The sequence below is a fragment of the Stenella coeruleoalba genome (genome assembly GCF_951394435.1).
Source record: "Stenella coeruleoalba genome assembly, chromosome: 6".
NCBI classification, from domain to species: Eukaryota; Metazoa; Chordata; class Mammalia; order Artiodactyla; family Delphinidae; genus Stenella; species Stenella coeruleoalba.
Genome location: NC_137151.1, coordinates 49914630 through 49942138, shown reverse-complemented (window position 1 = coordinate 49942138; position 27509 = coordinate 49914630). Strand labels below are relative to the sequence as shown.

Sequence of the window (27509 nt, the reverse complement as noted above, 5' to 3'; positions counted from 1 at the left end):
GGCCCTCCTGCAGCACTGTTCACTGGCCCAGTATTGTTGTTTCTTAGGCCACCTCCACCTCCACCTTCCTTATCCAAAGCCTTTTTCTTCTCTGCCTGGTTTTTTTTTTTTTTTTTTTTTTTTTTTGCTGTACGTGGGCCTCTCACTGTTGTGGCCTCTCCCGTTGCAGAGCACAGGCTCCGGACGTGCAGGTTCAGCAGCCATGGCTCACAGGCCCAGCCGCTACGCGGCATGTGGGATCTTCCTGGACCGGGGCACGAACCCGCGTCCCCTGCATCAGCAGGCGGACTCTCAACCACCGCGCCACCAGGAAAGCCCTCTGCCTGTTTTTTAGGCAGAGAACTCTTAGTGTTGTGTGTGCATTTGCCCTGGATTCTGCATTGTGGTACTCAGTCTCCCTGAACTGAATTTCTCAAGTGTCTCCCCTGTTCCAATTGCCTAGTGCATAGGTACACTGTACACGCAGTGCTGGGAAGATGGAAGCTCCTTCTCCTCAGCCTGCCCGGTGCTGCCTGTGGTTCTCAGGGTCATCCTCTTCTGCACTGTGGGTTTCTCTGAGCTTCGTTGTGGCAACGTGGAAGGAGTTTTATATACTCTGAAATACTGGGGGCAGGAGGAGAGCTTTTAGGATGCACCCAATGAGAGAAAAGCTTTCCCCCTGAATGAACGTTGTGTGTCTTGTGTTTTGGTATGAATTGCCTACTTCTCTTCTCAGGCTTTTCACCCCGACTTGGGTTTCGCTCTATAACCATCACACTGTTGTCGAACCCAAGTTCATGTGCCTGACATACAGTGAGGCCAAACAAACCCAAATGTCAGAATTTGGAGCAGAGAAAGACTTATTGCAAGGACCATGCAAGAAGAACAAGCAGCTCATGCTCCAAAAGCCCAAACTCCTCGATGGTTTTCGAGGAAGAGTTTTAATAGGCAAAATTTGCGGAGAGGACTGAAAGGCATGTGATCTTCCTCTGATTGGTTGGTGGTGAAGTAACAGGGTGGTGTGCCAGGAATCTCAATCATCAGCCTTTTGGTTCCAGCCAGTTTGGGGTCCACTGCTTATGCTCAGCCTGAAGTTACAGTCCTGTACCTGGGTGGGAGCCTTAGGCTGTAGAAGAACTCAGAGATACGTATCAGATTGTTATGTGTATCCCTTGACCAGAGACCAGGACCTTGCCCCATTGCTGTTTCTTGACTGCCTTTCCTTTGCTTCTGCATTCCCTCACTAGTAATGCATTCCTTGATTAGTAATTGTTTGAATCAGCCCTTTGGAACTCAGGGAAGGTCTAGGAGGCTGAAACCTTTTTCCTACAAATAAGACATAGGGGACACATGGGAAAGGCTTTTGTACCCAGGAGGGCCCCACAGGGTCCTGCTCAGTTTCAGCACCTAACAATAGAGATGATAAGACTATGGTACTCAAATATTTGTTTATTTCAAACCCAGCCATTTGAATTATCTATGTGTATGTTTCATGAATTTTTTCTTGATCTATCAAGATGCAGAGTAAGAGCGATAACAAAAGACCTATTTTTAAATTCACTAGAGGTTTAAAATGGGAGTGTTTTCATTTTTTAAGCATGTATTTCAGGGAGGCAAAAAGAGCGAGAAACTAAAAAAAACCCCACAATATATAGCTAAGTAAAGCAACTGCTGCCTTATTTTCCTCATTGAAAAGACAGGAGGGCACACTCTGTGACCAGAGAGCCCATATTCTGCTTTTGGAAGGGAAAAGAGTGTCATGTCTCTTTGAACCTGTTTAGGGTTCTAAAAGTCTCTGATGGATTGGCTCGTTTTGTTGACGGGGCTGGCCGTGAAACCCAGGGCATGGGTGGGTTAGTAAAGGACATGCCTGTGCTCTGTGACTGGTGACTGCCCCTAGCCCCGGCTGTCTTGATGAAGGCACTGGAGTCTTAGAGAGGAGGACTACCACATCAGCCTTGGTTGGCGGGCAAGTCCCTTAGAGCTGCCATGCAATTCGGGGTAGAGAGTGGGTCAAGGGTGTCATCCCCACATGAGAAGGACAGCAGTCTTCTTCATGCAGCTGTCTAACCAAAACCCAAAACTGACTGTCTTTGCATTATTCCCGAAGAGGGACTGCCTCCCGAGTGAACACAGCTTTTGCACGCAGAAAAAATATGGAGAGCTAAAGCCAACCTGATTTCTCAATTTCCTTTTAGCCAATACCTTTAATTGTCCCAATCAAAGTTCTTACTAGAGCCTTTAATTCTTCCTCATTTTGATTAATTTAAGCTTTGCATCTCTATGCATTTCTTTTTTAAGAGAGGGGTTAAAAATAGCAAATATGGGCTCACCCAAGAAGCAAAGGGCCAGGATAAATCCATCAACGGAAGTGTGCTTGCTAACCAGTATGGAGTGATACCTCTGCTGAGTGCTTACACTGTTCTGAGTGCACAATCTTCACAGCACTTCTATGGGTTAGGTTAATATGCTTCTCTTCAGAAAGGGGACTGAGCAGAGAAAGATTAGGTCTCTTGTCCAAAAGCAAATACCTAGTAAATGGCAGTCTTAGGATTCCAACATAAGTCTAGTTTCAAAGCCCATCTCTGAACTCTTTATTTTTTCCAGCTCTCATACAAATAATCACTGCCTCTTCTTATGTTTCCTAATGAAAAACAAAGATGATTCAAATAAATTAAATCATAGTATCTCTCCCAGACTCATTCTTTTTTTTTGAATTTTATTTTATTTTTTATACAGCAGGCTCTTATTAGTTATCTATTTTATGCATATTAGAGTATACGTCAATCTGAACCTACCAGTTCATCCCACCCCCTATCCCCCTTTCCTCCCTTGCTGTCCATATCTTTGTTCTCTACGTCTGTGTCTCTATTTCTGCCTTGCAAACAAGTTCATCTGTACCACTTTTCTAGATTCCACATATATGCATTAATATACGATAGTTGTTTTTCTCTTTCTGACTTACTTCACTTTGTATGACGGTCTCTAGGTCCATCCACGTCTCTACAAATGACCTAATTTCGTTCCTTTTTAAGGCTGAGTAATATTCCACTGTATATATGTACCACATCTTCTTTATCCATTTGTCTGTCAATGGGCATTTAGGTTGCCTCTATAGTGCTGCAATGAGCATTGGGGTGCATGTGTCTTTTTTTTTTTTTTTTTTTTGCGGTACGCAGGCCTCTCACTGTTGTAGCCTCTCCCGTTGTGGAGCACAGGCTCCGGACGCGCAGGCTCAGCAGCCATGGCTCATGGGCCCAGCCGCTCCGCGGCATGTGGGATCTTTCCGGACCGGGGCACAAACCCGTGTCCCCTGCATCGACAGGCGAACTCTCAACCACTGTGCCACCACGGAAGCCCGGATGTGTCTTTTTGAATTATGGTTTTCTCTGTGTATATGCCCAGTAGTGGGATTACTGGGTTATATGGTAATTCTATTTTTAGTTTTTAAGTAACCTCCATACTGTTCTCTATAGTGGCTCTATCAATTTACATCCCCACCAACAGTGCAAGAGGGTTCCCTTTTCTTCACACCATCTCCAGCATTTGTTGTTCATTGATTTTCTGATGATGCCCATTCTAACTGGTGTGAGTTGATACCTCATTGTAGTTTTGATTTGCATTTCTCTAATAATTAGTGATGTTGAGCAGCTTTTCATGCCTCTTGGCCAACTATATGTCTTCTTTGGAGAAATGTCTATTTAGGTCTTCTGCCCATTTTTGGATTGGGTTGTTTGCTTTTGTAATATTGATCTGCACGAGCTGTTTATATATTTTGGAGATGAATCCTTTGTCGGGTGATTCATTTGCAAATATTTTCTCCCATTCTGAGGGTTGTCTTTTCATCTTGTTTATAGTTTCCTTTGCTTTGCAAAAGCTTTTAAGTTTCATTAGGTCCCATTTGTTTACTTTTGTTTTTATTTCCATTACTCTAGGAGGTGGGTCAAAAAAGATCTTGATGGGCTTCCCTGGTGGCGCAGTGGTTGAGAGTCCACCTGCCAATGCAGGGGACATGGGTTCGTGCCTCAGTCTGGGAAGATCCCACATGCCGCAGAGCGGCTGGGCCCGTGAGCCATGGCCGCTGAGCCTGCGCGTCCGGAACCTGTGCTCCGCAATGGGAGAGGCCACAACAGTGAGAGGCCCGCGTACCACACACACACAAAAAAAAGATCTTGCTGTGATTTACGTCAAAGAGTGTTCTTCCTATGTTTTCCTCTAAGAATTTTATAGTGTCTGGTCTTACATTTAGGTCTTTAATCCATTTTGAGTTTATTTTTGTGTATGGTGTTAGGGAGTGTTCTAATTTCATTCTTTTATGTGTAGCTTTCCTGTTTTCCCAGCACCACTTATTGAAGAGGCTATCTTTGCTCCATTGTATATTCTGGCCTCCTTTGTCATAGATTAGGTGACCATAGGTGCATGGGTTTATCTCTGGGCTTTCTATCCTGTTCCATTGATCTATATTTCTGTTTTTGTGCCAGTAGCATACTGACTTGATTACTGTAGCTTTGTGGTATAGTCTGAAGTCAGGGAGTCTGATTCCTCCAGCTCTGTTTTTTTCCCTCAAGATTGCTTTGGCTATTCATGGTCTTTTGTGTCTCCATACAAATTTTAAGATTTTTTGTTCTAGTTCTGTAAAAAATGCCACTGGTAATTTGATAGGGATTGCATTGAATCTGTAGATTGCTTTGTGTAGTATAGTCATTTTCACAATATTGATTCTTCCAATCCAAGAGCATGGTATATCTCTCTATCTGTTTGTGTCATCTTTGATTTCTTTCATCAGTGTCTTACCGTTTTCTGAGTACAGGTCTTTTACCTCCTTAGGTAGGTTTATTCCTAGGTATTTTATTCTTTTTGCTGCAATGGTGAATGGGATTGTTTCCTTAATTTCTCTTTCTGATCTTTCGTTATTAGTGTATAGGAATGCAACAAATTTCTGTGCATTTATTTTATATCCTTAACTTTACTAGATTCATTGATTAGCTCTAGTAGTTTTCTGCTGGCATCTTTAGGATTCTCTATGTATAGTATCATGTCATCTGCAAACAGTGAAACTTTTACTTCTTCTTTCCAATTTGTATTCCTTTTATTTCTTTTTCTTCTCTGATTGCCTTGGCTAGGACTTCCAAAACTATGTTGAATAGTAGTGGTGAGAGTGGACATCCTTGTCTTGTTCCTGATCTTAGAGGAAATGCTTTCAGTTTTTCACCATTGAGAATGATGTTTACTGTGGGTTTGTCATATATGGCCTTCATTATGTTGTGGTAGGTTCCCTCTATGCCCACTTTCTGGAGAGTGTTTATCATAAATGGGTGTTGAATTTTGTCAGAAGCTTTTTTTGCCCCTATTGAGATGATCATATGGTTTTTATTCTTCAGTTTGTTAACATGGTGTATCACATTGATTGATTTGCATATATTGAAGAATCCTTGCATCCCTGGGATAAATCCCACTTCATCATGGTGTATGATCCTTTTAATGTGTTGTTGGATTCTGTTTGCTAGTATTTTGTTGAGGATTTTGCATCTATATTCATCAGTGATATTGGTCTGGAATTTTCTTTTTTTGTAGTATGTTTGTCTGGTTTTGGTATCAGGATGATGGTGGCCTCATAGAATGAGTTTGGGAGTGTTCCTTCCTCTGAAATTTTTTGGAAGAGTTTGTGAAGGATGGGTGTTAGCTCTTCTCTAAATGTTTGAAAGAATTCACCTGTGAAGCCATCTGGTCCTGGACTTTTGTTTGTTGGAAGATTTTTTATCACAGTTTCAATTTCAGTGCTTGTGATTGGTCTGTTCATATTTTCTATTCTTCCTGGTTCAATCTTGGAAGGTTATACCTTTCTAAGAATTCATCCATTTCTTCCAGGTTGTCCATTTTATTGGCATGGAGTTGCTTGTAGTAGTCTCTAATGATGCTTTGTATTTCTGTGGTGTCCGTTGTAACTTCTTCTCTTTCATTTCTAATTTTATTGATTTGAGTCCTTTCCCTCTTTTTCTTGATGAGTTCTCCCAGACTCATTCTAATCAATAATTTTATCTCAACTTTTTTCTTTTTTGTTTGGTCCAAAAGTTTCCAACAACAACAAAAAAGCAGGTGTGGATTTCCTCTCTGACCACTTTGGATATAATAATGAGCTAATGGATAGGCCTGAAGGAAGGGAAGAGAAAACCTGAAAGTTTGATAGTCCCATCCTTAGGAATAGTTGATTGCATGTATTTTGATGTGAATTCAAATGAATACTCTATCACCATGTACTTGAAGACCTAATTCCTCTCACTATGAAGACATCTTTAAGAACAGATCTCAGAAGAATCTTAGAGATCATTCAAGAGATGCTCTGACCTGAAATGCAATTCTTGGCTTCATTAGCTGATGGTTGGGTGACTTAGGGCATGCAGCCTGACCCGTCTGTGAGGGCTCAAAAGAGCTTTGGAGAGAAATCAAGATCGTTTACTGGGAAAAACATAGCATGGTTAGTAATTGTTAGTTCATTCTAAAAGCAGAGAGAGAGAGAGATTCTAGTGTTTTTAAGCCTGAAGCCTTAGTGATCTGCTCATCCAGCAGTATCTACCAACACCTCAACTGGGCTTAGTTATTAGCTATTAGCAAGGGCTTTTGAATTAGTGAGATCAGAGTTCACCATACTTGGCCAGCTGTATGACCCTGGGCAGATTATTGGTTTCTCCTGAATCTTGGTTACTTCAGTGAGGATAATGAGCTCCACGTCTAATGTTTTTATGGTGACATTTAGATAACGTCTGTAAAGTGCTGTTTTATTCTGATTAAAGCCTCATTTCCTAGTTCCAAAGGTTGAACTAAGAATTTCCTCTAATCTAACAAGCTGCAATACAATTATCAGATGGGAGTCAAAAAGCAAGCCTTGTTTTCATTCCCCACTTCTGAACCCACTGCGGAGGAAGGACACTACCCAGGGAAGGTTATTGCTTTCACCACTCCAGATTCCATATAAAGTTGATCGACGCTGATGGGGAGGGCTGGGCACTGTGTAGTCGCTGTCAAGGCCCCAAAGAGCAAAGGAGGGATAGCAAGTTTGTAAGGAATATAGCAGCCTGGAGTACAGGTCTCGTGACAGTGAGATGCTGGAGGATTCCTTCTCTGGAGATAACTAGGGGTAGCTACGTGTGCATAAGGGACCCACCAGACCTCTCATATACCCTCAAATCAGTCATGTCTTACAATTCAAACATAGCATTTATACCTAAATTTAAACTACTACATTAAGTTGCATCATCTTGTTTTTAACTTAAGACCTACAAGCTTCACAAATTTAGGAGATTAGTGGTCAAAGAGAAAAACTCACGCTAACCTAGCCTTTGTTGGGGCCCCTAGCCCTTCCAGAGGGAATATTCTTTTCCAAAGACCACAATTAATAAAAGTGGTTAACACTAACCACACCTATCAAAATCATCATTTGAGGTTAAGGCAGGTAATTTCAAGCTACATAACTCTGTAAAAAGAAGTACAGGGCTTCCCTGGTGGCGCAGTGGTTGAGAGCCCGCCTGCCGATGCAGGGGACACGGGTTCGTCCCCCGGTCCGGGAAGATCTCACATGCCGCGGAGCAGCTAGGCCTGTGAGCCATGGCCGCTGAGCCTGCGCGTCCGGAGCCTGTGCTCCGCAACGGGAGAGGCCACAACAGTGAGAGGCCCACGTACTGCATAAAACAAACAAACAAACAAAAAAAACTATAGCCACAGTTTCTGCTAGTGCTAGTATAAATATATGTATATATGTAAGAAATACATAAGGATATATCTATATAATTTTGCCTTTAAATACCTTCATCTGCAATTTATTTTTGTATAAGAAATCAAATAGAGATCTACCTTTTTCCCCCAATCAGCCAGCTAAGTTTCCCAACATTGTTTACTGAATAATCACTTTTTCCATTGATTTGAAATGTTTCCAGTTATATATAGATATATATATTTTTAAATTTATATTTATTTATTTATTTTTGGCTGCATTGGGTCTTTGTTGATACATGTGGGCTTTCTCTAGTTGTGGCGAGCGGGGGCTACTCTTTGTTGCCGTGCACGGGCTTCTCATTGCGGTGGCTTCTCTTGTTGTGGAGCACAGGCTCTAGGCACATGGACTTCAGTAGTTGTGGCACGTGGGATCAGTAGTTGTGGCACGTGGGATCAGTAGTTGTGGCTCACGGGCTCTAGAGCACAGGCTCAGTAGTTGTGACGCATGGGCTTAGTTGCTCCGTGGCATGTGGGATCTTCCCGGACCAGGGCTTGAACTCGTGTCCCCTGCATTGGCAGGTGGATTCTTAACCACTGCGCCACCAGGGAAGTCCCCCTGTTAAATATTAATTATCAATATATAGAGGTTGATTTGTGGACTCTTATTTCTTTGATCTGTGCTAGAACCAAACATTTTTAATTTCTGCAGTTTTATAATGTTTTAATATCTATTTTAAAAAGGTTAATTCTCCTTCTTTATTCTTTTTTTTAACATTTTTTCTGAGATTTTTGAATATTAAGTTTTCCAAATCACTTTCATATCATTTTGTCAAGTTAACATTGGTGTTCATTCTTCCTTCCAACATGGTTTCCAGCAACATCTGGAAGCCCAAAGTGTATACTCCCTTTGGGTGAAGTCTGGGCATCACCAGGCAGTCCATTTGTGTTTCTCTTCCTCCCCTTGAAACCTCCTTATTCACTTTTTCATTCAGTAAATAGTTTTGAACTCCTCTGAGGTGCAAAGCTCTGTGCTGGGGCCTCTGAGGACAACAAAAGTGGGGAAGACATGATCTCTGCCTGAAATGAAGTAGATGCTTCATTTTGGCTTCCGTCACATCTGCAGCCATCTCTGGGGAAGGGTTTCTGTTCTTGATGCAGTCAGTATGCATCCCTTTAATGAGAAACGTTATGAATACAAAATATTTTCAAAGAGTGAAGGATAATTTTTCATCAAACCATTTCTGAGGCTACAGAAATGCTACAGGAGAGGTTCCAGTCCTTCCCTTACTTTCTTCTAAAGCAACCTATATTATTCCTTCCTTTATATGACAGAAGGAAAAGTCTTAAAAAAATTTTTTTTTTAAATACAAGTAATTGCCTGGAGCTACTTTTGGGAGAAACATATTTACTGTTATCAGGTCTCTAATATGACTCTCAAGAAAATAGACCACAACATAAAAGTAGTGTTCTGTGGGGTACTTTGTAAACTACTCTGGGGGTATGTGAAGTGTCAGTCAGTCCCTTTTCCAGAAGGATCACAGACGCCCACATTTACAAGAAACCATTAGTTGCCTTATCACTATGCAGTTCTGCAGCTACCAGCAGCACATTCAGGATTTTCTGAGCAAATATATCCATTTCCTTTTTAACGTCTCTGCAGAAACTAGATTAGTGCAGCTTGAGCCACCGCCCTGGCATGAAGACCGCGTGCTGTGGCTGCTGCTTGCAGGTGCCGGTGCTGGGATCGGCCAGGTGTAGCTGCCCAGACACTCACCTGTGTCCCATGGGTTGGTCAGAAGCTCTCGGTTCTGAGCAGGCAGCGCTGGTTCCGGGGGTGGCTGCTCAGTGTCCCATGATGTTGTTCTGTGACCCGTACAAAGTAAAGCTTGACTGCTTGAAGCCACCTTCTCCCAGCAGGCAGTCACTTTCCCTTTCCCAGAAGGAGAGTGAGCTCCATAATCTCATCATCTGTACCATTAAAATAACATTCTTATTGTATGCAAAACGTGATCATGACTTTTTTCAACTTCTGTTGCCCTTTAGTCTCACAGGGGGTTTTGATTGATTACTAATTGTGTTCATTGATATAGCACTTCTTACATACGTGTATGATCCCATGCACTGATTATCAGAGCAGTTTGGTGAAATAGGATCCATATAAAGTCATCTTTATCTTTTGTTCTTCCCCCAGTGTATTAGACTGAACCATATGAAACTGCAATCCTCATAGTAGCCCAAGCTAAGAGGAATCTGCCCCCGTTACCAACATCACCACTGATTTAACTTGCAGGTCTGCTGTTAGCCCCACGTTGCAACTTCTCCTTTCCCACAAGCTCCTAAATGGCCATGACTGACACAGATTTCCTTTTCATCTCCATCTGGGCCTTTTTGTCACCTCCCTCTTTATACTGATGAGGCCAATTGAAACTTTTCTGCTGTTGTTGTATCGCCACTGATGGGTCTCCTTGGACTACCAATGAAAAGAAATACCTATCTATCATTCTGTGGTATATGTAAGTGACATCATTATGCTGTACACCTTAAATTTATACAGTGCTGTATGTCAATTATATCTCAGTAAAAGTCAAAGAAAAAAATGCAAAACAAAGGAAAAAAGAAAAGAAATACCTATCCGAAACCAGGCAATTGCAGCAGTTGCCAAACTAGTCAACGTAACAAGAAGGGTAGGTTGGCTAAGTTTTCTAAATAGTATTACTTCCTTTTAAATAAATTATGTAAAACAGTTATAATAGAACCCATTAATTTGGATTCCACTAGTCAGATAATTTAGACAAAGGCTGCATTTTGTTTTTAACTACATATTGATATATAATTATAATTTAGTTATAAGATAAGAAGTAACCTGTAAATAAGTAGTTTAACACAACTGGAGGAGTTATCACTTAAGAGAAAAAGAAAACTCAAGGGGGCCTTAAAATCTCCTACCAATAACTAAAATGCTGAGCAAAAATCCTGTCATTAAAGCAGAAACACAACGAAATTCACAAACCAAAACCTTGATAATCTAGAGTTACCATGTGAAGTTAGAAAAGCAAACATGTCTTTTGAAAAACAGTCTCCAGTTTATTTTCCATGATCTAAGAATGTCATTTCTTTACTTGCATCCCTCGTTCCTAGCGAGTGAGATTTTGGTGTACGATCTGTGCTAACAAAATATTGCAGAATGTTGTTTTCTTTTAGTGAAGGCGACTAAAATGTTTGACTTTTTAATGTAAGTTTGCACCACATGTTGTAGAGGAAATTTAAAAAAAGATTCTGCCCATACTCCTGCACCCTGCAATGTGCCCTATGATAGTGACATGGAGGGAAGTTCTTATTGCCTGTTTGAGCCTCAGATGCCTCATCTATAAAATGGGGATAATCGTAACCTACTTTGTAGTGTTGATGTGATAATCTAGAGTTCATAAGTTAGTGACTCACATAAAGTAAGGGATGAGTAAGCATTCATTCTCTTTCCTTTCCGTTTATGGCCTTTTCTGAACATATTCCTTTGCTGCCATTGACTGCTCTTTGAAGCCTAAAATCGGAGCTTAGTCGGATTAATTGCTGGTCTTCTGTCCAATAAAAGTGGGCTGCAGAGCTTGCCTTATTCTTTCAACCAACATATTTGAAGACCTTCTGTTTACAAGACACGGTACAAGGTGCCTTAGAGCAAAGTCAAGCTGTCATCTCTGAGGCATAATTTCAAAAGTTCCTTGTTCTGCCAAAGTGCTGATAATGTACACATTATATAATGTACCAGTGCTCTGGATTAGGGCACTGAAAACCATAATTCTTAAAAAAAAGAAAAATCTCATGTTATGGGGGGGCGGTCTGCTAACAACATCACACCCAGTTAGCATAAACCTTGATCAATTCACCAACCACCCTAGAAGAACTTGAATTCATGGAACAAAGAATAGATTTTGATGGGAGCGAGAGTGTCTTTCTTTCAACGAAGTTGAGGTTCTGCTATGTTCTAGGCACTGCCCAGGTGTATCTACTTGGAGACATAGCCTGGACCCTGCTAGGCTGGGTGGGGGCCCTTGCTAAGAGCTCTGGACATGTTTGGTGAAGGGGGTGGAGGAGAAGAGAGCATCTGCAAGAAAGTGAGGGGCTATCCTGTAAAGATACATGTTGCCTACAAGACCTTTTTGTCTAGGGCAGCCTCACGAGGGGGCTCTTTACCTATCCACCCTGGGAACTCTGGGAAAGTAATCAAGAAAGAGCTTTGTTCCTTCTACATTGTGGAAAAGTGCATCGTCACGTCATTGCAAACTCAGTGGAAAGAAACAAGCTCACATCCATTGGGAGTGATATGTGTCTCTGGACATTCCACTTTCACTTAGCCCACTTAATGCAACTATTAAAATACCAGATTTACATCAAGTTTAACATTCACTTGTCTGATCTGGAAGGGCTGACATTTGGAGTACAAACCACTGCACAGCCCCATGTGGTAGCCACTAGTTAACATGTGGGTATCTGCCGTTAAATTAATTAAAGTGAAATAAAACTTTAAACATTTAAAAATTAAATGATAAGTTCAGTTCTTCCGTCTGGCCAGGCACATTTCAAGTGCTCCATAACCACATGTGGCTAGTGGCTACCATACTGGACAGCAGCCATACAGAATATCCATCATTGCAGAAAGTTCTCTTGCACAACACTGGTTTTATTTGTGCCATTACTATGCTTGTATGCTATGCTATACTATGGCATCTTAGTAATTCTCCAAAATAACCCTGAAGGGTTCATTCCTATTTTGCCGATGAGGATAGAATCTCAGAAAAGTTAAGCAGCTCTCCTCTCACATTGTTGCCACTGACAGATGGTCAGTGTCCAGTGAATGGACAGCTAAGCTAGGTAGGAAGTGAGAGGCACAGGACTGACCACAAAGCCCAAAAGTTCCAACAATAACCACGTTCTGTTCCAGTATTAATGCATTTAAAAATCAAACATTTATAAACTCTCCCTTCTCCTTGCTGTAATTTAATGACATATCTAAATACTAAAACTACTCATAAGAAGAGGAAGTATATTTTAGTTTTAGAAGGACAAGATAAGTAAGTGGATCCCTGGATCTTGTGGTAGGTTTGGAGAGTGGCTGCAAATAGGCAAAAGGGTTTTTTTTTTTTTTCATGAAATGGTAGAAGTATTCTAATATTAGATTGTTGTGTGAATTGTATCCTGTAAATTTATTAAAAATTTATTGAATCATAATTTAAGTTATGTGAATTTTATGGTATGTAAATTATACCTCAGTAAAGCTGTTTTAAAAAAAAGAACAAGATGTAAATCCTAAAACTCTAGGGCAGCCAAAAATTGAATGCTGAAAAGCTGCCCAAAACTGTAATGAGTGAGTCAAATATTATTTGCTGGCAGTTCCTCAATTTTCCTCATGATGGTAAACGAAATGATGTTCCATCTCAAATCAAACACTGGGAAACTCTGTGAGGTATGTGTTATTATCTCCATTTCAAAGGGGGAGGAAATTGAGACTCAGAAAGTTAAAATAAGTTGCCCAAGACACACAGCCAGTAAGAACTAGCAGCAGTGTCAAACCCAATACTTCCTGACCCCAAAGTCCACGGCCACTCTCCCATTCATGTCATGGCCTCTCTCTCCGGGCAGGAAAAGAAACTTTTCCATTGTTTGACTTGAGATCACTTTCCTTCTTTTAGGACAACAGTAAACTAACTGATTTTTCAATGTTTCTATAACGTTTGTATTTTATACTCAAGAAGATTTATGAAAGGTGTGAGGCTGGAATCTGTTTTCAATATTGAGTGAAAGGGGGAAAAAATCTGGGCCTCATGTTAATAGAAAGACATGTATGTGTTTCTTTTGATATTCATTAGGATGCATTATTTTATACATACATATGTAATGTTATATATATAAAAAGACTTGCAGCGGGCTTCCCTGGTGGCGCAGTAGTTGAGAGTCCACCTGCCGATGCAGTGGATGCGGGTTCGTGCCCCAGTCCGGGAAGATCCCACATGCCGCGGAGCGGCTGGGCCCGTGAGCCATGGCCACTGAGCCTGCGCGTCCGGAGCCTGTGCTCCGCAACGGGAGAGGCCACAACAGTGAGAGGCCCGCGTACCGCAAAAAAAAAAAAAAAAAGACTTGCAGCAATTGTTTCCATTTTTTCCTCCCAATTTAGTTGTTTCTTTGGAGACTCAAAGATGTGACTTGCAATGGTTTCTGCTTAGGAACTTTTGAGGGACTAGCCTCTGTCATGCATCTTACACATAGATTAACAGCCCAGGTTTGGCTCACTTGATGAGTTGGGTGCCTTGCTCTTTGCCGATTTTATTAAGTGGAATTTTGGAAAACAAAAAGCTGATGGGGCTGCAGTTTTTACCTTTGGCCAGAGCTAGTAACCTTTATATCTTTAGTTCTGTCCTCTTAGCATCTAGCATTATTCCCTTCTTGCAGTTTCCCTCTTCCTGATCATAAAGGTTTAACCAGACCTCTGGGCAGTCCCCCCGACCCTCCAGTCCTACTAAGCCTGCTGCAGCCCCACTTCCCTTCCCCATCCTCCCTCTAGTCCGGCCCAGGCAGTCTCCTCTTGCCTCTCTGTGGCTCTCTTCTTCTGCTCTCTGTGTCTTTGTAAACAACCTAGGTTCTTTTTCTTTTCCTTTCTTTCTCCTGTCTGTACTCTCTATCAACCAGTTGAAACAAATCAAATAAAAATCAATAGAAACAAGAAACCAGTTCTGTGCCAAGCCAGCAGAACATGTCCATGGGCCAAATTTGGGCTCTTGATGTTGGATCTCTGCTATCCCTAGGACCTTGAGAGACAGCAGCAATGATTTCCATGTTCAGAGAAATGTAGATGTCATTGAAAGAAAAAAAAACAAAAAACAGAGTAAATGCTGTGAATCTCACACTGTAATTATAAAAATAAATATCACAGTGCTTTATTTTTCCCTCTACCAATATTCTTAGAATATTGTGTGCTTTTACATACTTGGCAATAGTAGAACTTATTAAGTAATTTTGAAATTCTTAACAGTCTTGTTCACATTTCAAAATAAAGTTTATTTGCAGGAGCCCTTGAGTCACTCCTTGTGTGCACAGAGGATTGAATGCCAGGATTTGAAAAATCGTTAACGGAGTTTTCAGGAAATTAGCCATCTCCTAGTGTCAACAGTGGCTTGTGTATTTTAGCTGTTTGACTCACTGCTCCACTGGGCAGCCTGCTTTCTTGTGAACTGCAGTTGTTAGCCTTCCCCAGCACGTGTTTTCAAAACAAGTGCCTCCTTCCTGACTTCCTGCATCGTAATCACTTTATAGTCCAGACACTTTCGCAGACATCTAACACCTTAAAATGGTCTACCACACACATCACACTTCAGCAAAGCATTGCCTAGAACTAACACAAAACCGTTTTCATATATTTTTTAGAAACATTGTTTCCTTTCTCTCTTCCTCTGGATTTTATGCAGATATACCTAAATTTGGACAAAAGATTTATGCTGATAGAACTCTCTTGTTTTAAAGGACTTCAAGGTAGCTTTTTTTTTTTTTTTTTTTTTTTTTTTTTTGCGGTACGCGGGCCTCTCACTATCGTGGCCTCTCCCGTTGCGGAGCACAGGCTCTGGACGTGCAGGCTCAGCGGCCATGGCTCACGGGCCTAGCTGCTCCGTGGCATGTGGGATCTTCCCAGACCGGGGCATGAACCCGTGTCCCCTGCATCGGCAGGCGGACTCTCAACCACTGCAACACCAGGGAAGCCCAGGGTAGCTCTTTTTTAAGCAATGAATGCATCTATAAAATAGTCACCCTGTACTTATTTATTTTGTAGGTCCAGATTTTTCCCCAGTAGATTTGCACAGATGAGTTTGGTTATAATTTGGTTAGCAAATACATTTCCTCTGTAAAGGGCACTTTCAAAAGCACTGCATAAAGTGCATGGATTTGGACACACTGCAGTTATGAAACTTATAGTATAATCATTTTGCAATATATAAATGTATCAAATCAACACATTGTGCACCTTAAACTTGCACAGTGTTATATGTCAATTATATCTCAGTAAAGCTGGGGAAAAAAACTTATCATGTTTTCTATGCAGCAAATACAATAAAAAAGGATACTGTACATTTCAAGATGGGCAACTTACTTGCATATGTAAGTAAGCTGAAAAATGATTAGAATCTCTTAACTCTTTTTTTTTTTAAATCAAGGTAGAAATACCAGCACTAGGAAATAGAAATGAGAATGGCTATTTATTGTGTGCCTACTATGTGCCAGGTCCTAGAGTAAATATTTTTTCAAGTCCAGTTCAATGTAGGGTTTGAAACTGCTGGCTCTACGGTTGGATTACCCGTGTTTGAATCCCAGCTTACCCACTGCTCTAAGGATTCAGTGAGATAAGGTGTGCAAAGCATCTAGCCCCACGCTGGTGTGACAGCCAGGGCTCAATAATCAGGGATTCATTATATCCTATTCCATTTAATTCTGTGAAGTAAACCACATCCCCATTTTACAGAAGAGGAGACTGAGTCTTAGAGTGGTCTAGGAACTTGTATAAAGTCTTCAAAAGTGGGTTGCAGAGTTAGAATTTAGAACCAGGGTTCTACTGGGCCTTCTGATAAAACTCTAACCAGGAATTATTGTTCTAGGCTGCCAGAAAAATCTGTGCTGGGATTTTTTTTATGGTGGGAAAGACTACCCCAGCTAAAATGACACCCTCTACTGAGACAAAGCTACCCATACAGGCAGCAAATTCACAAATAATGTATAAACAAACAAACCCTAACATTTCTAAGTTTAGAAAAAACTTTCAAAGTGCCCTTTTCAGCAGTCAGCCATTCTTAGAGTTATTTTTTTGCAGTGGGTAGCAAATTCTCAGCTATATGGATAAGCATACGCCTTCTAGAATCTGTACCTGGTTTATGAAACATGCCAAATACACCAGTCTTATCAATACGTCTGCTGTGGAAATATCATCTACACAAATATCAACTTCTAATGCCAGCTTAAGGAAATTGTAAGGGTGATGTTCTTTTAGCAAGCAGAAAGCAAGCTTCTGGGGTGTTTGTTTTTGTTTTTAACTTTTCAGCTGCTGTGGTTTTCATCTCTTCTTATGGCATGAGCACCAAGTGATGTCCACTGCCCAAAATTCCTTGGCCACATGAGTCAGGCTGGATTTCATTATTGTTCAAATAGTCCTTCTAGGAATGGGCTTCAGTTGAGGACATCCTTGTTCAATGGCGTTGACAATGGAACTGAAAATCATTTTACTAATTCAGGTTTCTGATTTGCTGTGTTGAAATCTTAAATTGATCATCTGTAATCCAAGATATGGGTAGGAGTTACTCTTGTAATAGGCTAAATCTCTTACTCTTTTAAAAATCTGTATATAAAACAGAGAATGGAATGAAATTTCAGTTCCGCAAGTTGATATGGGCTTAATATAAAGATAGCACAAAACAAGAAGAATTGGGGCTGAACATCACATAATTTTCATTGCAGTTTACTTTCTAGCACTTAATCTAGTCAAAATATTTCCCTTCCTAACATTGCTACCTTCCGAATTACTCAGATGCTTAACTATATTCTGCCATCTAAATTTATGTCTGCAATAAGGCATAGAGCGTATTTATCAAATTCTATGCAAATGAGAAGAACCCACTCCAGGATGCTGTTAGATGTGATGATTTAAGAAGCTCCACATCACCTCATTCAAGCTACTCCGGGTTTTCCTTTCCAGGGTTCAGCGGATTCCTACACGAGCAGGCCGTCTGACTCCGATGTCTCTCTGGAAGAGGATCGGGAAGCAATTCGGCAAGAGAGAGAGCAGCAGGCGGCCATCCAGCTTGAGAGAGCAAAGGTGACGTTCTTGCCCCTCTTGGGTTCCAAAGTGGCATGTTGCTCAGCAGGTATCAGCTGCTCTTCCCCTGCCTCAGATTTCTCTGGAGTAATCATTTTATGATCATTCTGATAAGGCACCAGATTGCAAGGCTCCCGTGATCTGTTCACCCCTGATAGTAACATTCTCAGGGAGCCATATCCTGAGACACGGACCCCTTCACCTACCTTTTGTGTTTGGTTTGCTGGTGAAAATTCTTGGTCATCTTCTAACTTAGAGATTGTGCCCCATATCCAGCTTGCCCCTCCCACTGTCATTAGAGGGCCTCCCAAGGAACCAGCGTGCTTGCCCCGTTCTCCAAGACAGCAGCCTTCATTGCAGGCCACACGTGCATAACTGGTCAGTGGGTCTCCCTGTTGGTGTCTCTGTTCTTCCCTCTTGGTGTCAATCTCGCACCTCAAGTTCACCGTTCAGAGCTTTGAACAACGATTAGCATTTCAGCAAAGATGAGCAATGAAAGGCTTTGCCGCAAGAGACCTTCAGATATTCCACAGGGAGGGGCCCCCATAGGAATCCCTGCCCCATAGGAGGCAACAAAGAACAAATTGCATTTTTGAATGTTAGAACTGAGTCACTAGAGATCTCCCATGCTATGTCTTTCAGACTTTTTTTTTTTTTTTAAGCACAGACCCCTTTTGTCAAATGAAATTTTATGCACAGTAACAGATATAACATGTTCCTGGTCAGCCTCTCCTCCTTTGCCCTTCACTATAGACTCCTAACGCATATTGATCTAGTCTTTCTAATTTTTAGGAGAAAAAAAAAAAAGCTCAGATAAAGTGAACTCCTTCCGTTTTCTATTTTTATTTAATTAATTAATTTACTTACTTATTTTTATTTTTATTTTTATTTTTTTGCGGTATGTGGACCTCTCACTGTTGTGGCCTCTCCCGTTGCGGAGCACAGGCTCCGGACACGCAGGCCCAGCGGCCATGGCTCACGGGCCCAGCCGCTCCACGGCATGTGGGATCTTCCCAGACAGGGGCACGAACCCGTGTCCCCTGCATCGGCAGGCGGACTCTCAACCACTGCGCCACCAGGGAAGCCCCCCTTTTCTGTTTTTACAGTAAAATGTTTAAAAGAGCGGGAAGAGGAGGATGAGGCAGGTTCACAAGGTGTCTTCCTTTGCTTCCACACCCATGCTACCTGTGCTGGTTGGCGGAAGGGGGTTGGAGCAGCACCTGGGAAAGGACATCAGTGAGACTCTAACTCGGATCCTGCCTCAGTGCTGTTGCTCCCAGGCATGGTCCCAGCACGAATAAATGAGCCCATAACAGAGCAGCCCGGGATTGCTGGAAACTGGTGTTCTTCCTTGTGGCTAAATTTTGTTTTAGGTTTCTCTCAGAGTTTATTTTGTGGCTATTGTGGTCACCCAAATGTCAGCAACAGCGCTGTTAGCTTAGGCTGGTGGCTTACTTAACCTCTGCCAAGCTGCACCAGCCCGAGAGCACTTTGCTGCGGAGGAATCTGTCTAAGAAAAGTTTCAGAAGCAGCTTTTGTTAGCTAGGGAGAAGGTGATGAGTGAGCAGCTCCGCCCTTCCTGTCTATTCGGACTGGGCTTTCTTTTCCCTGGCAGGACAAGGTATTCTATTGAGTGAGATCCTGCAGGTTTTCAGGCCTAAGGCTATTTCAAAAATATTTATTTTAACCCTCCACCACCTTTTTATTTAAGACCCAGCACACATTTCCTGTATGCCAAGGTGGAGGCGTCTGTTACCATTTAAAATAATAAACATGAGTTTTATGACTAGAGGCCAAAGCAGACTCCCCTCCCGCCTTTCCATCCCTTCCCCCCAAATTTTAGGGCACGATTCTTTGGGATGTTGGAAAGTACGACAGGAGGGGGAACATGGTCGGGCTGCTGGGACTGAATCCTCTTCAGAGCCCTTTCTGCAGATTTCTCACTGCTGCCTGGAAATGTGGAACCCATTGAGATCCCTCTTTGGAAAGTGATTTCCCTTACTGCCTGGTACTATCCATTATCTGGTTCTACATTTCAGTGTGAAAAATCCTCTTCTGTCTTCCTCCCTCCATCCTTATTCCATGGTTCTGTTCCCAGTCCAAACCTGTAGCATTTGCTGTGAAGACGAATGTGAGCTACTGTGGTGCCTTGGATGAGGATGTGCCTGTTCCAAGCACGGCCATCTCCTTTGACGCCAAGGACTTTCTACACATTAAAGAGGTAAATGTAGGACACTCTGTATCCCCTAACCTGCTACAAGGCCAAGGCCAGGAATCAGCTCTGAGCCAAACTAAATGGAGAGAAGCGCTGAGGAGCTGCCAATGTGTTACCTCATTTAATTGACTAAGCCTTCCAAATCCATTCCTTCTCAGCGAGATTTGGAAGCCTGAGATCATTGCTTACATTATCACACATTTAAAACATTGAATCACAATCATCAGAGGATTGATTTAGGATAGACCTGTGGTCCTCTGGTCACCTTTTAATCACCTACCATGATAGATCCATTGACATAGATCAATGGATCCAATTTAGGGAAACGTGAGTTTGGTGGCATGGCTCCTACCCAGAAGGCACCATTTACAAGGGATGTTGTAATTATAAACATCTGGATTATTGTCCCGTGGACCTTGACCGCCAAACCAACACTACAGAGTATAATAATTAAATTGTTAAAGTTAAGAGAAGGGCAGAGGACTTTGGGAAATAGAAACCTTGAGGGATTGAGTACTTGAGGCCTCGCATCTTGAAAGATGGAATAGTGACATCAAAAACTTTCATTTACTCAACCTGGGTATATTGAAATCCTCCTTTATGTCAGACATCGTGCTGGGCATTTGGGGATCAGAACTGAAGGTCCACTGTCCCCTCGGCCAGGGAGCTCAGAGTCTGGTGGGGGAGACAAACTAGTGCATAGTTTCTGCATGGGTTGAGAAGTTCTGTTATAGTAAAATTGAATGGGTGTTGTGGGAGCCCAAAGAAAGAGCAGGAGGGACCATCCGGCTCAGGAAGAGGAGGGTGGGGGGCTGGAAAGCTCTTCAGAAGTGGTGAAGCCTGAATTCAGGCTGGGGTGAGGGGTGGCGGTTTCAGGTGGAAGGGACAGCCAGGGGCAATGAGCACAGCACCGCTGGAGGGCGGTAAGCGGGGAGTGGTACAGGGGATGGGCCACGTCAGAGAGGCAGGGGCCAGATGAGAAAGGACCTCGTAGGCCATGGCAAGGAGGCTGGACTCGATCACCAGGCAGTGGGCTGGAGAGGAATTTTAAATAAAGGATGGATGTGACCAGCCTCGTATCTTAGCATGGTGACTCTGATGGTCGAGGGAGTATTGCAGAGGCTGGGGAGACATGGTAAGTCTAGACAGTGGCTGAAGCAGAGATGATAGAAAGAGGGAGCAGCTTGGAGAGAGAGTTAAGAGGCAAATAGACCAGATTGGAAGATTTCACATGGTGGTGGGGGGGGATAGTGGAGAAAGTGAGATGAAGAGAAATGAAGGATGGAGGGCAGTTTCTCTAGCTCACCTGAAAGGGCAGAGGGTGGTGTCAGCTATCAAAATAAAGAAGGCCGAGAGGGGAGAAGATTAGTGACAGGGGTGACGTGATTATGAATTTGCTATTAGGTGCACTGTGTCTGGGGCACTGGGAACCTCCCATGGAGTTACTCAATGGGCCTTTCCCCACATAATGTGGAGGCCAGAGGAGAGGAATTGCAGTTTGCTCTTCCTAAATGCTTTGAGTTGAAAAGGAGGACAGGTTTTAGCCAGGAGAAGGCAGCATAGAGTTGAGGGAGTGTTTTTACAAGTTTATTTGCTTTTTTTTGTTTTTTTAGGATGGGAAAGATTTTAATATGTTTTCCATGCTGAGATGTTGAACCCAGTGATATATATGGGAAGGAAAAGACCTAACTGATAGAATGAGGGGCTGGAGTAGAGGGAAGGAGATGGCATCCGGAATATTGGCACAAGAAGTAAGCCGAGTCAGGAGGAAAGTCTTGCCTTCCTTGAACTTCCCTGTTCTGCACAGGATTTTCCAGTGGGGCTGGAGGCATACATTGGAGGACATTCCTACTTGATAGTCTCCATTGGCTCTGCTGGAAAGGAGCCGTTAGAAATTGGATCTTAGAAAACGGAGAGTGGATATAATGGTGGATACATGTCATTACACATTTGTCAAAACCCATAGAAGGTACAACATGACTCTGGGTGAGAATGATGCGTCATTGTAGATTCATCATTGTAACAAATGTACCACTCTAGTGTGGGATGTTGATAGTGGGGGAGGTTATGCATGTGTGGAGGCAGGGGTATATGGGAACTCTCTGTACTTTTCCCACAATTCTGCTATGAACCTAGAACTGCTCTTAAAAATAAAGTTTACTAATTAAAAAACATTTAAAAAAAAGAAAAAGGAGAGTGTAAGGGTGGAACAATAAAGTGAAACCTGACCCTGAGGAGCCTGAGGAATGTGATCAACATAAACCTGTCACGTAATGTCACTGAGACACCAGCATTTACCCTCTGGCCCAAAACAAGATGTGCACAGTTAATATATAACAATTTGAAAATCACTGTCTTTCAAAACTCTGTATTCTACGATAGCATTAATGACACCAAGACATATACATTTAAAATTTTTTAACTATACGATAGCAAGTAGGTCAAACACTGGGATGTCTACAGATGTCTCACTGTCTTTGCATTGTGCCATGTGAACTGGGTGAAATTCTACATTTGTTCCTTTGTTCCATTCAAGATATAGTTCTTGAGCATGTAGTGTGTGCTAATGTTGGCAGATATTGTCTGACAGATGTTGTCTGACAGATGTTGTCTGACAGCTGTAAACAAAGACAGAGTACCTTCCCTCATGGACTTAAATTCTAGTGGGGAGACAGATAATGAAAAAATAAATCATTACAAATTGTGAATGCTTTGTGTAAAAAATGAACTGGATGCTGGGAATCTTAAAATATAGGGATGAGGAGGTTATGTACTTTTAAATATAGGGGTGATCAGAGAAGCCTTCCTGAGTATGTGACCATTACGCAGGGTAGCCAGCCTTAAAAAAAAAAGAAGAAAGAAGAAACCTTCTAGGGAGAGGGGACAGCATGTGTAAAGGCCCTGTGGTAGGACAAAATAAGCTGGCACAATCAATCAACTGGAAGAAGGTCATATGCCTGGAACGCAGTGAGCCCGTAGCAGGAAACAGTTGTAGAAGTAAGCAGGGCACAGGTCAAGTAGGACCTTAAGGTGACGGCAAGACTTCATATTTTATTCTAAGTATAATAAGATGGCACTGAAGACTTCAAAAGCAGAGGAGTGGGATGAATTTATTATTTGAAGGCTATTCTGATTGTTGTAGAGACAGTGGATTGGAGTGGGGTAAGTACGGAATCAGGGAGACTGTTAGAACCATTTTAGATGAGAGATAATGGGACTGAGCTGGCCTGATGTCAGTGAGATGGAAAGAAGTAGACACCTTTGACATATATTGTGGAAGTTCAATGATCTGTGCTGCTGATGGACCACATGTAGGAACTAAGATTGAGGGAGAAATCCAAGATGATCAAGGAAATCAAGCTTTATGAATTGAGCAACTAGGATGGAGTTGACCAGGGTGGAGTAAGGACAGATGGGAAGGGAGGTTAGGGAGTAGACATCTCAAAGGAGATATGAAGGAGGAAGTTAGATGTAAGAATTTGGAGCTCAGAGGACGGGGTTGGGCCAAAGAAATAAGTTTGGATCATTAGTTTATCCCGGTGGCATTTAAAGCTGAGGTAACGACAGAAGTCACCTAAAGAGAGAGGAGAGGGAGGAGAGAAAACAGCCCTGGATCAAACTCAAAGGAATTCCATCCTGCAAAAGTGGGGTGCATGAAAAGATTCAACAATTAAGGAAAAGGAGAAACATGAGATTTGGGAGGAAAATCAGGACAGAGCAAGGCATGGACATCAAGAGAGAAGAGCGTATCCAAAAGGAGGCAGCAACCAGCTGTGGCCAGTGTTGCGACACGTCACCTAAGACAAGGAGAAAGGAATGGATGTCGGGTTGGCAAAGTGGTCAGTAGCAACGAAGTCACTGGGACCATTGTCTGGAGTTGTGGAGACAGAGAGACAGAAGCTGGATGGAGTGTAATGAGGAGAGAAGGGGCGTTAGGAAGTATATTTAGCAAGCACAGACGGTGCTTTCAAGGGAGTTGACACTGACCGGGCAGTAGACTGAAGAGCGTATGAAGTCCAAAGAGCTTTCCTTTCAAGATGGGAGCTATCAGAGCACCAGTACGTGCTGCTATTAACCACCAGAGAGAGAGGGAGAGATTGATGGGAAAGGAGAGATAGGCAAAGGAGTCAAGTTTTTGGTAGTCAGGAAGCGTGGGATCCAGACCCCGAGAGGAGAGACAGACCTCTGATACGAAGGGGAACACTGATTCGTTATAACATGCAGGACAAAGATGAGTGCAGGCACACACAGCTCAGAGCCTTGGTTATAAGAAGCTGAGGAAGCACTGAGTTGATGGCTTCTGCTTTCTCAATCGTGTATGTGGTGGGGATATCCATATTTGCCTCGAAGACAAGGACTCTTTACCTGAAACACGTACCCTGACATCTGAATGGTTACGTTGACTTTGTCTCACCATTCCCATCAAAAATGACCAAACCGTATTCATTAGCTGCTCATACCCATCGTTTCCAAGGAGAAGCAGCACTTTAAATGGTAAGAGAAGTTTTCACATATTCCATGCACACTACTCACACCCTTATCCCCACCTTGCTATATTTTATTGCTTTCCTCCATTCCGTCAATCTTCTCCATTTGTCCAGTGGGTTGCTTTTTTGAAGTATGTGCTCCTTCATCAGTGACTTTCTCTTGTCTGGCAGTTTGATGTATGGTATTGAGTTGGTAATCCTATGTGGATTTGAGCCACGTGTTTTCACGAGGTCGCAGATAAGGAAACATCTCAGAAAGAGAAAGTGCTCATCGTTTTAGGGAAATGAGAAGAATTGGAACACTAAGGTGACCTTGCCAGAAAACTGGCGTGTGCTCCCAGAATATCAACACAAAGGAACATATTTCTGTAATCGAGTTGTAGCCTTTCCTCTCATCCATCACCTAGAAGGCCATTTGGTATATGCTCTGTTATAAGTACTGCCTCAGTAACGAAAAGCTTCAATGCAGAGAAACGCTACAGCTCTCCTTATCACATATACCAAAGGACAGGCGATTTAATAAGCTTTAGAACATACAACGCAGCTTTCCCCAAATTGGCTCAAAGAACTTTCATTAACGTTAAGTCAGAGTCTCACTGTTTCTTAGAACTAAGGTAAAACATCTTGGGAAGTTGTGTTAACTACTTCAGAAACCCCTTAAGTTTATTTGGATACGACTTAGTAAGTTAGTGTTCCGGTGGGCTAACTTGATTTCCGGAAGTAACTTAAGCCCTAGGAAACTATGACTCATTGTGTGTTTTGTCCCTACCACAGTAAAATTTAAATTCCAGGTCTGTGCACCAAGCATTCTGAAAGGGTCCCGTTGCCTTTTGTTAATTCCAAAATAAACGGGCCTGGTATTTCAGGCCTGTTATCCTGAAATAAACTATGGAAAGATGGAAGAAACTGAGACCTAGATTGTTCAAGATTTTATATTAGGTCAACTCTTTTCTTCAGGGCAGGCTCAGACTGCATGCCATGCGGGCCTTGTGTAGGAGCTGTGTGCATAACAAAGGCCAAATCTCTAAATCATATCTTTTTGCTTTTGAGTGTGAAGCTGTTACTCAGAATTACTCAGTTACCTGGAATTTCATGCTGCGATGATTCAACAGAATCATCCATTCCTCCTTCACAGCGTGTCAATGTCATATACATATAAATTCTACTGTTCTCTGAGCTAAGCACAATATACCATAGAGAGTTACATTTCGAAAAAACTAAATGGTTTCTGGATCAAAGAGAGAGAGTTACCTTGCCCAACACTGTTAAAGACACAAAAGGAAGTTTTTGGAATTATCTCTGGAGGATGTAAACAGTAGGACTAATATCTGCTTTCTAGAAATCACCTAGCAGAAACCTTCCCTTGAGGCAGGTAGCTTGGATTAACTATGCCTCCTGCTCTAGGATTCAGCAAATCTATCATTACAAATGCAGTTTTGCTGGCCCATCACATAGGACCATGTTCACCCCATATTGGCTGAAGCCTTTGTGTGGGTTTGTTTCCCAAGTTTATGTGTCATGGAACTTTATTTAAATGGAAATTCCTTCATTCCTGTTGGGCTTCAGGCCATTTGGAGATTATTTCAAAAATGCCACTTATGTATAACACGCTTAGCCTTTGTAAGAGTAGGCTTGTTTTTCTTCAGGTAGTAAGATGGACCTTGATTTGCAAACCTATATTTGGAAGATTATAATTTTTCCCCAGAGAGAGTAGAATACAGATAGTAGGGTGGAATTTTTACCTCAAAGCTTTTGACAAAAAAACAGACTCTTCAGTGTATTTTGTCTTAGACTTGTCGATCCTGTCTTCCAGAGTTCCAATTACATGGGTGCCTATTTATCCATGTAAAATCTATTCCTTAACAATTGGCTAGAGCTTCTTGACAAGGACCAAAGGAATCCAGATGTTAAGACCTGACTTTTGCCCAGGGATTGGCAAACTGTGGCTCACAGGCTGAAACCAGCCTGCTGCCTTTTTTGGAAAGAAAACATTTGTTGAAGCACAGGCGTGCTTACTTGTTTACGTATTGACTGTGGCTGCTTCCACACCATAAGAGCAGATTACAGTAGTTGCAGCAGAGACCATATGGCCTGCAAACCCTAAAGTGTTTACTCTCTGGGCCTTTAGATTAAAAGTCTGGTTTCTTCTATGGACTCCTCCACCCCAGATATATATAATATAGTATAGTATACTATAAATCGTGTTTGTGTATGTAATAGAGTATAGTATAATATTATATAATATAGTGTTGCATTCTTTTGGTCCCCTGAGATTTATAAATGTGAAGATCAGTGACTTACTGTTGAGAGCAGTTTTATTCCTGCATTCCAGAAATATAACAATGATTGGTGGATAGGAAGGCTGGTGAAAGAAGGCTGTGAGATTGGCTTCATCCCAAGTCCACTTAGATTGGAGAACATACGGATTCAGCAAGAACAAAAAAGAGGACGTTTTCACGGAGGGTAAGGCTCCTTCCTTTCTCTAAAGTTTTTTTGGAGGAAGTAGGAAAATTAGGTGATATTTTCAAGTTTGCTTATTAGGTTAAACATATATGCTTTCAAAGTAAAAGCTACTTCTCTATGTGCAAGGTGTTTCTGAAATTGACACAAAAGGGTTTCACATAGTTCACTCTCCCCATTGTGTGCTGAAGCCTGGACACCCCTGGAATCAACACGAATTCCACAGTGGAGACTGTTTTCTGTGGCTTCAGCAAACCCTCCTGGGAACCTAAGCTTTCCTCTGTGAGAGTCGTGTAGGGTATCCTTTCTCAGTACAGTAAGTGGGGGCCTGGCCTGACCTGGCATCATGGCTCTTCTTGGTTAACTTTCAGAGACTCTCTTTCAAGTGGGCACAGAATGCCATGGCACATGCAATACCATCCTGGGACTAGTAGCACTTTGTCCAGGGTTTTCTGTGGCTGCTGCCATCGCTTGGTACTTGGGGTAAGACTCTGTCCAGCTTCAGATGAATTAACCTCTAGTGAACTCATGAAGTAGCCACAAAGATCTCAGAGTGCAGGTATTTAAAGGTCCCAGGGATACAAGCAAAGCCTGAGAGGAGAAATCAGAATCATACTGAGCCTGCATATATTGTGAGCCTACATTGAAGTACTGATTTGGTATGTGTTACCATTTTTTGAAAGTTCTAAAATAGAATCAGTTCTTTCTCTTAACTCTCAACCTCCTTTTTCTATTAGATCCTTTTCTGTTTCAAAAACTCCTCTGTTCTTCAGGGGCCCTTTTGCCTTTGTCATAATGGGAACCTCTTAAACAG

General features: G+C 42.1%; 1 protein-coding gene across 2 annotated transcripts in view; it reads left to right on the top strand.

Annotated features, from left to right (window-relative positions):
• CACNB4 (calcium voltage-gated channel auxiliary subunit beta 4) overlaps positions 1 to 27509 on the top strand; it is a gene marked incomplete at its 5' end in the record, with an annotated part of 266603 nt that overhangs the window by 195287 nt on the left and 43807 nt on the right. The window contains 3 exons of one of the 2 annotated variants that reach the window (XM_079924005.1): positions 17414 to 17533; positions 19632 to 19754; positions 26568 to 26698. In XM_079924005.1, coding sequence (XP_079780131.1) covers positions 17414 to 17533; positions 19632 to 19754; positions 26568 to 26698 — 374 coding nt within the window. Of the gene's footprint in view, positions 1 to 17413; positions 17534 to 19631; positions 19755 to 26567; positions 26699 to 27509 lie in introns of those variants that run through there. The other variant, XM_079924006.1, reaches the window with a different exon arrangement.